The 15,811-nt window shown below is 38.5% G+C and overlaps 1 protein-coding gene across 2 annotated transcripts in view; it reads right to left on the bottom strand.

Moving 5' to 3' along the window:
- The window catches only part of syne2b (spectrin repeat containing, nuclear envelope 2b), a 122,506-nt gene that overhangs the window by 46,652 nt on the left and 60,043 nt on the right, over window positions 1–15,811 (bottom strand). For both annotated transcript variants that reach the window (XM_079856233.1, XM_079856232.1), the window contains 20 exons: window positions 15,646–15,786; window positions 14,816–14,998; window positions 14,525–14,662; window positions 14,139–14,324; window positions 13,809–13,913; window positions 13,353–13,505; window positions 13,183–13,269; window positions 12,947–13,093; window positions 10,695–10,880; window positions 9,929–10,000; window positions 9,601–9,699; window positions 7,454–7,882; window positions 5,675–5,848; window positions 2,130–2,294; window positions 1,699–1,818; window positions 1,226–1,329; window positions 1,000–1,141; window positions 641–754; window positions 391–528; window positions 86–286 (listed from right to left, as the gene is read on the bottom strand). In XM_079856233.1, coding sequence (XP_079712359.1) covers window positions 86–286; window positions 391–528; window positions 641–754; window positions 1,000–1,141; window positions 1,226–1,329; window positions 1,699–1,818; window positions 2,130–2,294; window positions 5,675–5,848; window positions 7,454–7,882; window positions 9,601–9,699; window positions 9,929–10,000; window positions 10,695–10,880; window positions 12,947–13,093; window positions 13,183–13,269; window positions 13,353–13,505; window positions 13,809–13,913; window positions 14,139–14,324; window positions 14,525–14,662; window positions 14,816–14,998; window positions 15,646–15,786 — 3,084 coding nt within the window. The remainder of the gene's footprint in view (window positions 1–85; window positions 287–390; window positions 529–640; window positions 755–999; window positions 1,142–1,225; window positions 1,330–1,698; window positions 1,819–2,129; window positions 2,295–5,674; window positions 5,849–7,453; window positions 7,883–9,600; window positions 9,700–9,928; window positions 10,001–10,694; window positions 10,881–12,946; window positions 13,094–13,182; window positions 13,270–13,352; window positions 13,506–13,808; window positions 13,914–14,138; window positions 14,325–14,524; window positions 14,663–14,815; window positions 14,999–15,645; window positions 15,787–15,811) is intronic.

The following is a 15,811-nucleotide window of genomic DNA, read 5'->3' as shown; positions in this document are numbered from 1 at the left end:
CTGCAGGAGAATTTTCCAGTGCCTGCACATCCATCTCATTAGTTTGTGTTGGTAATAAATACATAGATGCAGACGGAAATCTGACCTGCAGCTGAGTCGAGTGTTTTATTCGCTCCTGTAGCTGCTCCTGTTTTTCGGCCAGAGTCTTTTGAATGTCACATACACGATGCGTCAGCAGGTCAAAACAGGTGGAGGATACCTCTGAACTCGAACCTAACAACTTTATGACCTCTGACCCCTGGGAGGTCAATATGGCACCCAAGGAGCTCAGCTCTGCAGACAAACTCTATGAATCAGAGAAGAAATGGGGAGTAAGGAATGAATGAATGGATGTATGAATAAACAGATAAATGGATAAACATATAGACAGACAGACAGGCGGATGGATACCTGTAGCTGCTGTAGCTGGTTTAGTCTGTCAGTGTGTGAGGTTGCTGGCTGAAACACGAGAGTGTGTGTGAGAGAGCTGAGCGTGAGATTAACTCCACTCAACGCTTCAAACAGACCTTCATCCAGAGACTGATGGTCCTGCACACAAACACACAGACAGAGCAATTCAATATGATTCTGTTATCTCTGGGCTGGATTGACTAGGTGTGTACTCTGATGTGTGTATAGGATGTGTGTTTGTTATTGACACCTGCGTAACTGCTGCGGTTTGCAGTTCTTTAAGTTGTGAAATGTTGGATTGAATCTCCTGCAGACAGAGAGAAACAGCAGCTCCACTCCACAAACACACCGATGGAGCAAGGATCTGTTCACACACACACACACACACACAAATAAATTAGATAACATCAATTTTAAGATTGATTAAAATAACATATACATTAAAATAACGACACATTAAAATGTAAGCATGAAAACATCAAATAAACATTAGAAAAATAATGAACATAAAACACAGATCACAAACAGCCTACCCAAAAAATACTGTATAATCAGAATAATTTAAAACTGAAATATTCATATTTATAGTAAAGTCAGGACTGTTCAGACCTCAGAATGATCCTGATCTTTATCTCCATCTTGTTCGGTCTCTGCTGTCTTGGTCAGTCCGCTGCAGAGGTGTGTCCACTTCCTGTGGACTGCTAATTCTACTTCCTGTCTCTTGTCTTCATTCTCTTTTGCTGCCGAAGGCCTGCAGACAATCATAGAGCGTCATATGGTTACAAAGTGTAGGCGTATATTTGTACAAATAAGTACAGTATGTGTATTTAGATACCCTGTATATTTGTCTGTGCTCTGGATTTGTGTTCGGGCTCTGCTGCACTGAACTGCAATAGCTTTAGTTAGATCCCTCTGTTCATTCAAACCATGCTCCAATTCCTGAAAAAGAGAGGGAAAAAACACAGTGAGAGATAATGATGGAAGAAGGACTGACATAACATCTACAAGCATTGATAGGCACGCAATAATGTGTATGAATGTATAGCTTTAATGAATTTACATTGCAGCTTTTATTGCAATTTAAATACCTTTATATATATATATATACACACATTAGCCGGTAATATATTGCTGAAAATAAAATCCTGGTGGTATTTATAGGGTCTTATGAAAATATTGGAAGGGCGAGAAAAAAATCTGATCCCATTAGGCTTGTAAAAAATCCTTATACTTGGGCCTAGCGATACTTTAAAAAAAGGTGTTAGAAAGGCTAATATTTTAAAGTGTGTGCATGAATGTGTGTGTTACCCTTTGTTGTTGAAGGCTGCTTTGTCTGAACAGTTTCGTTCTGGAGGAACTCAACATCTCTTGCACACTACTGCTGCGAGTCCTCCTGGCCTGTAGGGGGCTCTGACTCTCAACACGCACCTACAGAGAGAGAGAGAGAGAGAGAGAGAGAGAGAGAGAGAGAGAGAGAAAAAGAAATATAACACCTCAAACAGCCCTATTTTCACAACTCAATCCAGGCACTTTGCAGCCTCTCGCTAGCAACACTTCTGGATTTAATACCTCAGAATCTGAAAATGTGAAAATCGGCTGCAGTTACCATGCTAATGATCACTTTCTGTCATCACATACAATCTGTTCATTAAGTTCCTCACAACACCTGGATTACACTGTCCCCAACCTTAAAAAACAGACATTAACATTTCAGGGTGTATTAGTGTACGTGTGTGTACCTGATCTTCGCTCTGTCTGTCTTGAAGCTGTAACTGCACAGTCACCAGTCTGTTCTTCAGCAGCTGGAGTTTGGTGTTGAGCAATTCAGCCTCGTGTTGCTCCTGTTCTTTCAGTCCACATGCAGGAAGAATGGAGATCCTCTGCTCAATCTCCACCAGAATTGTCTAGATGCACAATTACAAATCAACACACTCTCAAACTAAATTCTAAATCACTCTAACACAACTAATAGTGACAACAACAAGTTACAATAATTAAACACCCATTGAGGTTGAGGTTCAGAATAGAGAAAATACATTTAAAAGATCAGAGTCCACCTCAGAAAATGAGCTAGCAGGGCTGCGAGTCTGGTGACAGGTGTTTAATGCCCTGTTTTACACAATACTGAGTCTTAGAAAAACAATTATGAACAAAAGTCTCATTAATAATCCAATAGACGAACTTTAACTTGGGATTGATCAGAGTTTGTTCACCTGTACATCCTGCAGCAAACACTGAGTGCCATTGAGTGAACAATTTGTGATAATTCCTTGATAATTCTTTATCATACCTTAAAGAGACAGTTCATCAATTCTGTCATAATTTACTCATCCTCATATCGTTCCAAACCTGTATGACTTTTTTCTTCTCTGGAACATAAAATAAGACATTTTGAGAAATGTCTCAGTGTTTGTTGTGGCAAAACAATAAGAGTCAGTGGTCACCAAAATATCTTTTTTTGTGTGTGTGTGTGTAAGAAAGTTAGTCGTTTTAAACCTTTTTAATAGGTGAATAAATGATGACAGAATTTTCCTTTTTGGGTGAATTATCCCTTTAACACCTTCTTCACCAGAACCAAATGTGTACAAATGACACAAGGGCTGGTTGATGCGGTTTTTGGTGTGTTTGAGTGGTAGTTAAAACATTTTACCAGGTAAGTTTGCTGGAACTCAGCTGAATCTCTGAATCTTTGATGAAGGAGTCAGGTTGCACACTCACACTCACTCTCACACACACACACACACACACACACACACACACGTTACTGTATATCTGGCTCAACCACTTTAAAGTGACGTCACTTTCTAAATATACAGAATAAATGGTGCACATCATCTCCTGTTGCCCATATTCATTGTGGTATCCAAAGTAAATTTGCATGCTCAAAGTCTAGCATGACCACACCTAGTTTTAAAGCAAACGTCATCAGTAATATCAGCTCTAACTGCATTAAAGAGACACATGACCACATCCAAACAGCACAATGAGACTAAACGTTCAATGCCAAGTTCAACAAATCAGAAGAGCACAAACATTCAAATTCCTTTTGGGCTTTAAGACACTGAAAAAGATCAGACAGGCTAAATTATTTCGTTTGAACAGGACATTTATGAGAAAGTTGTAAGATAGCGTGACTGATAAGACAGATTTATAGCCAGCTATCTCTCTCCTCCAAAAACTTTAATCTGAGTGAAAGTAAACACTCAATAACTGAAGTATCCGCACAGAGAGTTTCCTTAAGAAAAGAGAAGTCAAAATTCATGATGCATTGACACACTGATGCATCTGAAGTAAAAAGCACAGACATGCTCATGCATGTCATGTGTATAACATGTATGTGTGTTTAAAAGAGAATAAAATAGGTCGAGAGAGAGAGAAAGGAAAGAAATAAGCAGGCATTGATATGTATTCACTCCACCCCAAAGGTAAATAACAGACTCATATTTTTTTGGTTCATTGAGCCATGTACTGTACTGCCAACTTACTGACTTGCTGTACATTTAGACTTCCAAAGAAACAAACACAAATATCAGCAGATAACTTCAGTGATTCGGCACTGCGATAAAAGCAAAATAAACTATCCGTCAGCAAATAAGATAATAAAATATATATTTTTATTTTGTTACCATAGTAAATGAAGTCATCTAATCTAATCCAATCCAATCTATTCCTGATGGTAATTCGGCCAGTCAGTATTTCTGTACACAGCAACTATTATTCAAAACAAACATTCAACTTTCAGTCTAACCAAGTTTAAACCAAAAAATCAATTTTGACAATCTACAGTTTTAATAATATCATTGGATCTGGGCTTCGATTACGGTCATCGGCTAACACTTTGATCTCTGGGTAGTAAAAGTGTTCACAGCTGTAAAACACTGCAGTAAAAGACAAGAAAATGAAAGAGAAAGTCACAAAGAAAAGAAGAGAGACTTGATTATATAGGAGAGAACTGAATTCTACAGAAATTGACAATGAAATCTTTTAAAGTTAAAACAAAATGAACAGACAGAAACTTTAGAAGAAGATACTTTGATACTGTCAGATTTCTCTATAAATGTACACTGAAAAAAATGATTCGTTGAATTTAATACATTTTTTTATGGTAAGTGGTTGCACACAATTGATTCTAGCTACATTTAAACAAATGCATTATGTTGAACTTAATCAATTTTAGTTCAACTTAATGCATTTGTTTAAATGTAGCTAAAATCAGTTGTGTGCAACCACTTACCATACTTTTTTTTTTTAAATTCAACGAATCATTTTTTAATGCTCATGGCATGTCCAGAAACAACTTTACATATATACAAATATATCAACATGTTCAATGTGTGACAGATCTCACTTCCTCTCCTGCTGAGTCAGCTTTCACAACAACAGTAGGCAGAGGATATACGTGTGTGTGTGTGTGTGTGTGTGTGTGTGTGTGTGTGTGTGTGTGTGTGTGTGTGTGTGTGCGGACACTGCCAGCCAAAAAAAGTCGCTGTTTGGATTTAAATAGGCAAATGCTTAAGAGTCTATGATTGGATCATTATTGCTGTGATTATTATGTTTCTAGCATTTAATATGTGTGGCAACTGTTCTTCTAACCCTAATTGATGGAGAGTGTAGCTTTTCATTTCTTAAACAATCATGTTGGAAGACACATCATGGCCATATTCCAGGATGACAAAGCCTAGATTCATCAGGCTCAAAGTGTGAAAGAATAGTTGGGAGGGAGCATGAAGAATCATTTTCACACATGAATCGGTAACTTAAATGAATTGAAAGTCTTTGGGATGTGCTGGAGGAGACTTTACAGAGTGCTTGACTCTTGCTTTGTCAATACAAGATCTTGAGCAAAAATGTATGCAACATGTATTTCCATCAAGAGGTGAATAAATTTTTGTTGCCAATTCATGTGTGAAAATGATTGTTGACATTGTCATGCTGGAATATGGCCATGATGTGTCTTCCTACATTGTTTAAGAAATGAAAAGCTACACTCTCCATCAATTAGGATTAAAAGAACTGTTGCCAAACATATAACATGCTAGAAACATAATAATCACAGCAATAACGATCCAATAGAATCTTAAGCATTTGCCTATTTAAATCCAAACAGCGAGGTTTTTTGGGGGACGGGCAGTGTACATATATATTTCAAAAATTATAAATACTACAGACCCCATATAACAGAAAATTAAATGAATTATATATAAAATATATTTGACTATTTATTTGTATATATTAGTCATGTGCAGAGATAAATCAGATATAAAAGGCATGTGTGTGAGATTACCTGGCAGGTGTGAAGTTGTTGCTCAATGCCGTGCTGCATGTCTGCGTCCTGAGCTTGCCGTCTCGACCCCTCCAGACTGACCTGTGCTCTCTCCAAACACTCCTCCAGCTGCTCGGCCCTCTCACGACAGGCATGGAGCAGCCCGTCACCGGACAGACATCCAGCAGAGTCCGCCTGGACAATCATACACAACAGCAGCAGCTCAGAGAATCACGAGGCAGGGGAAGGAGAATAGAGTAAAGGTAAAGACAGGTGTACTGAGAGAGAGAGAGAGAGAAACAGCACACCTTCTCTGGCTGACTGCAGGAGAAACACTGAGTTCACAGCAAAACAAACACTGGGTGTGTCCATTGACACAAACACAAACTTTGACACTCTCACACACTGCTTTCTTTCTCTCTCAGTTTCTGTGTTTGTGTTTCTCTGCCCCCCGGTGCAGCCTTTCTCTCAGTACACTGTCTCAGCTTTCATTTTACAGGTGGCTTCTCTCTCTCTCTCTGTCTGTCTGTCCCTGGTTTACTCCACCCACCTGCGGCTACAACTACTTCCTGGAATGTCGTCACTTTCAAGGGCAGCTTGTGTGACCGAAAACACACTCACACACATATAAAGGAGGAACTATACTTTTGCCTTGCACTGACTCAACTGACCAAGATTATTTTTCATCCTTTATTCTATTCCATTACACTAGTATTTCTTTCATTTCTTTTTAACTTTATAGAAAAAAAAAAACTGCTTTTGTCCCTTCTCAGATGTCACAGAATATCTTTTTTAACATATTGGTATCACTGCAATTCAGAGAATTTACTGTTTTCTTCCATATATCAGAAATATAGCCACATATTCAGGAGTAGGGGGCACTTAATGTAAAATTTAAGAATCAACCACAGAAAAACTTATATTGGTGGACTACAAATCTGAATACTGGGGGGAACGTGTCTATATTTAAAACTTTTATTTGTACTATGAAAACATACTTTCATAACAAAACTAAACAAATCTTTCCCAGTCCACAAAAAAGTTTTATTTCAACTAAGCTGCAAGATGACTTGTGTAATTATACAACTTTTTGAGGACAGACTAAACTCTTAGCCTGCTAAACAACGGCTATTCTGTGTTAAAAAGTGGTGAGCTATTGAGGAAGTAGACTTCCTGCAGTAAATGCCAGAAAAAAAAATTTATAATGACGTTTATTTTTAACTTTAGCTCATTCCATGTGCAAAGAGGGCATTTACATAGATGTCTTGAAGGCAAAAAATGGCCTTTTCAATTCTAAGGGGGAGAGAGAGAGAGGAAAATGATCATAAAGAAACTAAATTATGACTTTTTGATAAAAAAAAAAAAGTGATATGACCTTTAATTTTAAATACTTTTTTGCATATGAGTGGATTCCTGACTTTCTGCAGTTTGTTTTACACACAGTAATAAAAGACAGTAATACAAAATATGAATAAAATAATGTGTTGAGGTGTTAATTATTAATAATCAACAATTAATGATTAAAAAAGGATTATTTTTTTAAGGAATCACCTAGTTGCAAAGGTAAATTCCTGTCACTGAATCCAATGCTTGACATTTCAGACTGCAAGAATAGCACTGAATTAGCTATTTTAGTTGCAAAAAAAATAAATGAGTATTTATTTTCTCCTTTGTGTGAAATATGCAGATAAAGTGCAGCACACACCATTTAAAGTCAGGCGGTGAGTGAGTTGATGAACACAAGGTCTGTGTCAAGTTTGAGTCAGTGGGGTGAGATTCACCAACAGCATCTGTGCTTACCAAAGATGTGCTCTCAGCCAACGGCTCTGTCTTCTCCAGGTGGGGTTTGACTGCGATCGGTGTGTGTGTGTCGTGTGTGCTTCTGCTGTCTAACCTATGGTCTGCATTGGACGGAGTGTGTGTACAGTGCTCTGGTGTTTTGGCTAAGAGTGTATTTGTGGAGCCCAGGCTCTGAAGAACATAGGGGATCTCGTCTAAATGGGTCTGTTGACTGGATGTGGAATGCGTTTCTGAGAATCCCACTAGTTTTTCTAAGGCCCCGCCCACCTCTTCACCAGAGGTCATGACATTAGGTGAGGTCAACATGACCTCTGTTTCTGTGGGAGGGGCTTGTGACTCTGGATGTTTGTGTGTGTTTTCTGGGAGGGTCATGAGTGTGTGTGTGTCACTGGTGTGTGGCGTCTGTTCCCCCCTCCATGCACCCTGCTCCTGACACAGACAGAGAAAGAGAGAGACGAGCGAGTGTGAATTTTTTGTTGGAATTTATTTTTTTCAGACTTTAAAGAAGCATGACAGTGATCGCACAGGAAGTATGAGAGGGAGAGATCAGGAAAGCATGCACAGGTGTGTATAAGATAAAATAGTAAACATAAATAACATATAGCCTACCATTTCCTGCTTCTTGAGCAGGAAAAAGCTTACTTTTAGAGAACGTGCCATGTAAACAACAATCGCTCGTGAAAGACAATAAATTATTCTTAATACACATGCACTTAGACAGCTGTGCAGAGTGAGCAGTCATTGGCTAGCTATTTTTAAATGTTCACATACACTTATTTCACTCAATCATACACTTGTTTCAAACAGTCTTTTCACAGTAGCATCTTATCTTACATTTGGAAGGAAAAAAACAAAACAAAAAAACCCACACTGCTATAAAACAACAAAACACCAACAACATGCCCTATAAAAGATTTTAGGATCTTTTTGGTATTATAGCATTGTATTTAGTAGTTAAAAATCAAGGACAAGATACCATGCAATGAAAAAAATACACATATTCTCCCTGCTTAAAAAAGTCAAGACATTAAATGTCATAATTAAACTAAAATGTGGAAAATAGTAATTATGAAAAGGTAATGAAAAGTAGATGTCCAAATTGTTGACTGGTACTGTATAATGATATTTGTAAATAAAATAATTTTATATCTGATGGAAACTGGCTGGAGTAACTGTGCAGCATATCAAAAATAGTGGTTATAAAGTGTTAAGGTACTGTCATATTTACCATTAACCTACAAAATTTTGTGGGTGAAATTTCAATTGGAATCGGCGCAATGAAGAATATCGCCTGATGAACACGAATTTCACATTGGGCACAGATTTGGTGAACTTTGACAATTTGCGGCACCGACCAATAGCAAGCCTCCTGGTTTGGCAGTGACATCTGTGTGGGCGGGCATTTGTAACATTTGTAAAAAAAAAAAAAAAAAAATGGACCAGGCCCTCATTCTGGCAGTGCCCACTCAAACATAACACTACACTTCAATAAAATAGACTAAATAATTGCTTTCCAAAGAGACTTTTACTGAGAGTTGGTTTGTTTGCTAGCAGTAAAATACATAGTACTTTGTGGTATTTCTTTTGCCTGCAAAATTTAGTTGAGTAACGGTAAATGCGACCGCACCTTTATAGTGTAGTTGATTATAATAAGATCCAGTTTTATTGCGCCACACACCGCACACGTCCAGTGCAAACACAGCGTGACATGTAAACATTGATATTATGGAAAAAGACAAAAGTTCAAAATGCTCTTTGGTATTAGAATGTCCTGACAGAATTAGACGACATCATAAAAGTTTGGGACAAAATCACAAACTCCACAGGAAGTTGCTTTAAGCCCTTTAATACATTGCTTTATTTGATTTATATAAAACCATTTAGCTTAATTCTACCCTCGTTTTGTTCTCAGTTCTGAACTATTTGAAGATATTCGTTCCTCAGAAGTCCTTATTTTTACACATCTGCCATGTAAATGCATTGAAAGAGAGTTCTAGCACTAGAAACGTCTACATCTAGGGGTTCTAGAGGTGCAGTTAAGACATGGAGGTTCTGTAAGGAAAGAACTACAACTAGGAGACCAAACACCTCTGCTGGCCTCTGGAAGGGGATGTGGAGATCTCTGTAACAGAGGAGGTATTGGTTACCATGTCCGCAGGGAGAGACTGGCTTTCCACTGTGGCGTCCGCTTCAGATAAAGCTTCTGACACACCTGTTCCCGAGGCCACAGATGTAGTTACTTCTACCTGCAAATGCAAGTAAAAAGAGGTTACATATTTTTATATCTGGCAACAGTCTGAACTTTACAAAATACTACAAAATAGTTTTTGAGAGTGGCCACTTTTCTTTCTTAATTTTTAAAGAACAAAAATTTGACGCATGCACATGTGACGCATGTACCACACACACACACACACACACACATTATTGTGATCAAATTAAGGACTGTCATTACTGGAGAGGGTCTAGTGTTACCTTAGAGTCTGTTGCTTCTGCTTGCTCCAAAATCTGTTCTGTAGAAGAAACATCGTCTGCAGAAACAGAGTCCTGTACAAAAAAAGCACATTCATTAATGTCAACCACACAATTAGTAACCCAAATCAGAATTAAGTCTAAATGAAGTTCAGTAAAGCAGCACCATATGCTGTGCCTATCATACACCACTCATGGTTTAACAAAGATCAATTAATTGTTACTTTATTCTAATACAGATTTTAGCATACATCTTTTTAGAGAAATATAAATTAGATTAGCATAATGTTCAAAATGATTCATCTTGTTACATGTGCAAATGGAGATCACAGCACTTGTGATTCTCAAGTACGGGGAGCATCTGAAAGATGAATAATACAGACTCAGTGAAAGAATGATGAAGTCCTACTGCCCCCTAGAGGACGAGGGATAACATGCACATCTTCATTCAATCAAGTAGTGCGGAAACTGCACTGTTCAGAAGAATAAAATCTAAATAATCTTTATATTGAACTTCAAACTAAATTGAAAGGAAGAACAAAACTGAAAAGTGATAAAGGAGAATCTGGAAGTGGAAGAAACAAGGACTTGGTGAAGATGTCAAGGGTGACGATAAATGTAGTCAAAAACAGAACTTTTAGAAGATGAAACAACCAGGAAACAGAATTAAGTCAACAGGGTTTTGATGGAATGGGAAAACGTTACAGAAGAAAGCAAAGGAAACATTAGGAGTTGTCGAGGGATGAAGTCTCTGATTCCTCTGCATTACCTCCATGGTCATGCAGAAGTAAGCCTCAGAATTCAGAGATGCGGGCGACCTTCGTCTTGCCTCGTCATCCTCATTTTCTATGTGAACTTCACATTCTTCTTTGTTTTCATCAGAAGCATCATCTTCCCCCTCTTCTACATCCTCAAAGAGCTCCTCCTCCTCCTCCTCCTCTTCCTCAGACTCCTGCTGTCCCATCACATCAGCCACACACACACACATGCACAGCAGCAGCCACGAACAAAACCAAGCAACCACAAAAGACACATTAACTGGGGTGATGGAGATGATTTTGCAGATAGACAGACAGTTATTAAAACAGATCATGTGCTGCACTTGATGTTATTAACCCTAACAAATATGAAAATAAGAATTTTAACCCACGGTTTACAGCTGCACATTGTAAAATATTTAATTAACTGCTAACCCAGAGCAAAGTAGAACAGTGAAATATGGAAAAACTTGCCAAGAAAATATACGAACTTGGGGTTGAAAATAATTGTGGGTTAATAACGTCAAATACGAGAAGCCATTAGAACTCAAGCTCTTGCATTTGACAGCATTAAAAGCTCTGCATTTTAGTACTTGTTTGAGAATATGAAGCATTATGGACAGACGCTGTCCTCTTTAAAAGCATACACAAGGTCTGAGCTTTACTTTTTATCTGAAATATTGCCAGGTACATTTGGACCTGAGAGCTTACGTCTGTATTTATAGATTTGGAAATGAACATTAAATTAAAAAGAGATAAATAATAATTAGTGTTACACCATGTCTACACCAGTTGATGTACTTCAAGCTTCGCGACACAAAGAACAAATGGATTTGCAAGGGTAGCTTTGTGTAGACAGCCTCAAGCTGTTGACAACAGTCACGTCTGGTGCAGACACGGTGTTACGGATTCTTGAGGAAGATCAATGAACAGACACAATAATGCATTTCTAGTAAAAACAACGTTTTGCGTATATGGTAAATTATACTTTAACGTCCCCCTGTGGTGAAAATCAAGTTTTTAATGTTGTCTATATGTCCGTGTGGTGTTTTTGATATGCTTTAAGAGAAACCATGTACAAACACCATTGCTGAGTATTTTCTCCTTAAAACTGCAGTGAACCAAAGACAGTCTCAAAAACACGCTTTGAAATCGCTGGTGTTTCTGATGTCACAAACTACCTTGTAACCAATCACGTCAACAAGTGGATCTCTGAGCTGGTGTGAGTGAGTGAAGGCGGGGCTAATTTGTATATTCATATAGAACCATGTATACTAAATGAGGTATTTTAAAGGGGTCATCGGATGGCCCTTTTCCACAAGTTGGTATGATTCTTTAGGATCTTCATGTAAAGTTTGTAACATACTTTGGTTAAAATTCCTCAATGGTTGTGTAAAACAACACCCTTTTTACCTCCTCAAAAACAGCTCTGTTCACAGCGACCCGTTTTGGTGCATGTCTCTTTAAATGATAATGAGCAACTGCTCACCCCACCCCTCTCTTCCATGGGGCGTGTGTCAACACAAGACACGTAAAGTGCTGCCTTGGCGGACAGCATACAAATGGCTGAGGGCGGAAATATGCTAATACGGGACAGTCCGTCGGTGGTTGTGGGCGGAGCATGAGCAATATGACATCATATTGCTCAGAAAATCCAAACGGCTTGATTATTGAGAGTGTTTAGACTTTTTGAGGATGAGGATTTGAGTGAATTTTTTTCATTGTATGGTGGTTGTGTCCACACACTGCAAAGACACATTTATATGCAAACACCATATAAATGTGAATTTTGCATCCGATGACCCCTTTAAGGCATGAATAATTTTTTTTCAATGATTTTTTTTTTTAAATATGTCATTTTGGTGATCAAAGTTGAGTTTTAAGGGATACAATTATTGACTACAGGGGGACTTTAATATAAGCAATATAAAATGGATATGCCTATTTCTGGATGATGATTTTGTGTCCTTTATATTTTTGTTTAGTAAACTGTTTTACAAAAGCAATAATAACCTCTGCATGTTCCGGTGAACAAAGCCTTTTATCCATGACTATATTTAGTAATAATACTTTATTGATTAATTATGACACCTGCATATCTTTCTGACTATAGCTGCATTCGAAATTGCATACTTCCCGACTATATAACAGTAAAAACAGTATGATTCAGTGTATTCATAAAACAGTAGGCGAAAAGTACCCGGATGACCTACAACTTCCAGGGCGATTTCAAAAAGGGGGCATTCAATGTGTTCCCTCATACCTGTGTTTCAGTGGGGGAGTGGGTGCTCCTCTCAGACATCCAGGTGAGTCTCTGCTCCGGTGTGGATTGCTCCACCGTCATCAGCGCTGCTCCTGATTTTCTCAACACATCCTCCTCAACATGCGCAATCTGAATCTGACCGCTCTCCTGCACACACACACATAACATATATATATTTTTTAATATTTAATCTTTGCATTTGGAGCATTAGATTTGAACATAATATTTTGTCTAACCTGTGTCTCTTCCTCAGTGATAGTGGGCGGAACACTTAGGGCCGGGGCAGGAATATCCTGCACCTCAACTGAGTATTCTAGAGCCAGCTGAGAGGAGATGAACACAACACTGAGCACTGCGTGAACTGTGTGTTTGCCTGTGTGTGTGTGTTTGTGTATATGTGCCCTACCTGCTCTAGTTCCAGCAGCTGTTTCTGTAGTAATTCTGCTCTTTTGAACACCAGGAGTGTGTTTTCAGCTTTGTCAGGAAGACACAGACCATCCTTACAGTTCTGGATCTCAGCTACTGTCCTTTTCATCAGGTCAATCCTGTCTTCTGTTGCCTGCAAATACACACAAAACACCCACAGGAATCAGGTGTTTGACAGTAACTACATAACGTCTTCCCATTGACTGTGTAATGGTCTTGGTGTATGTTACTTTAGGACCCATGTTTGGGGTTTCTCCGAGCCTTGCATACGTAGGAAGAATGACGGAGGCGAATTTATGATGCACCATTCTGTTCTGCTTTGTGCTTTTCTTTAAACAAAATACAATCGGTTACGGTAACCTGTGTCATGTGGATCATTTACAATGCACACTAGAGGTTACAAATGGTCAAATGTTTAAGTACAAAATTATTTTACCTTAAGATTGTCTTGGCTGATGTCTTCCTTGGTAGTCAGAGTAGATTTAATTTTGGCTACATCTTTCTCCATGACCTTCACCTCTGTCTCAATGGCGTCCACTTCCTTAAAAACACACACCACACACATAAACAGATGTTTCATAAAAAAAAATCACCTTCTATAGATTAGGCAGCTGTGCATTTTTTTGTTTTTTGTTCATTTTTTGCATTTTTCTCTGGGAACAAATTGACAACCTCATTTAGAAAATTATTCATAAATTAAGTAATTAAATTTAAAATTATATATATATATATATATATATAGTTTTGTAAAAATCTGTGTGCTCACTGCTGCTGCATGCTCCAGCTGAGAGAGGGGTCCCAGAAGGCTGTGCTGCATGTCTGCCACACGTCGATCAGCATTTGAGAGCTGCTCCTCTAATGGACTGACATCAAACACACTTCCCATCTCTGTCAGCACACTGCTGAAACCCTGTAGAGTCCGTCTCATCTGAGCGGAATCATCCAGCACCATCTGAAAAACACACACACACACACACACATTATTATTAGACATGAAATTGATACAATAGGGCCTTTAGCCTAATACACTATATAACCGAATACGTATAGGTTCAAACCCCAGAATGGGATGATGCAGTTTTCTTCTAGGAGGACTTTTCCTGTAATAAGTAACTGTCAGCTAAATGATAACGACGTTTCTGAGAATAATACCTGCAGTGCGTTTACATGACTGTCGAGGCATCTGGCAGTGGTGTATGTGCAGGGTGTCGTAAGCCAGGACTGAGCCTCTGAGATCCAGCTCTGTGACCCCTTCACCATCTCCTCATGCTCCTGCAGCCAATCACGGACCTACACAGAGACCGTGCAGATAACACACTTTAGGTGACATGATGCAACTGAAGTCAGTTATTATCACTAAAACTCTGTTTTCCTTCCATCTCAATCCATCATGTTCAACTTCTTTGCTAATTTTTAGGTTAAATGCGAGTCTATTCAGGTGACCTTGCTGAGGAAGGTGGTTCTCTGTTCAGCCTGTTTGGTGAGGCGCGTGTGGGTCTGCTGAGTGTTGGCCAGGTTGTCCAGAATCAGACGGGTCTCGTCCGGATGCATTTCACTCACGTCCTGTAGCTCCACCTCCACTGCCGCCAGACGAGTGTGTAAATTATCCAGCTCGTCCCAGACACGCTGCGAGGGAACAATATTGAAAAAAACACATTAAATCTTCCATAGGTTATTTAATCTGTTTCTAGACTTCACGGTAAAGAAATAATTTAAACGATTTAAAACACTGTTTCACAGAACTTGTACCTATAGGCCATAAGCAAATGCAGGTGCGTTTTGAGCTTTCAGACTGACAATGTTTCTGTAACATACTGTATCAGTACAGTATGAAAAATCAAAGTGATTTATGGGCTATTACATTGTGCATTTCATTTAATAACTTAAATCAATTTAATAAATCTTTAATACATTTTAATATGTATTATTTGGAGCGTGCATCAACTGTTTTTGAAAAATATATTTTTCTAAACTATGTGTAAAGTACTACACTTTACTGTGCATTTCTTCATTAATTGCAAAAAGATTGTTCATAAATTGGTTTATAGTGCATCTTTATAAGTGCTAATGACCTTAGCATGCACAAATACAAAAACCCCAGACAGCAACATAGTGTCGGCCCAGATCAGGTCCATATCTGCACCGAAACCGTACATGAAGCGTTACATCTGCTACACTTTAATCTGTCACATAAGCTCTAATATGAATATACGCTTACAATACAAAATTTGTGAAACAGGTTTTAGTCTAAGTAGACTAAACTAATTTCTGACCTTTTGTGTGCTCTCAGCTTCATTGAAGTTCTGGCTCTTCTGCTCTAACCAGCTCTGAACTGATCCCAGACCTGCTTTAATCTCTGAGATTTTAGCACCCATCCTGTGAAGTGGGCCACTTTTCTCCACGGCTGTCTTCACCTGTGAGCGAGACAGATGGACAATG

This window comes from Squalius cephalus, assembly GCF_949319135.1.
Source record: "Squalius cephalus genome assembly, chromosome: 21".
Lineage (NCBI taxonomy): Eukaryota > Metazoa > Chordata > Actinopteri > Cypriniformes > Leuciscidae > Squalius > Squalius cephalus.
The sequence above is the reverse complement of the archived record's forward strand: the minus strand, read 5'-3'. Positions and strand labels throughout refer to the sequence as shown.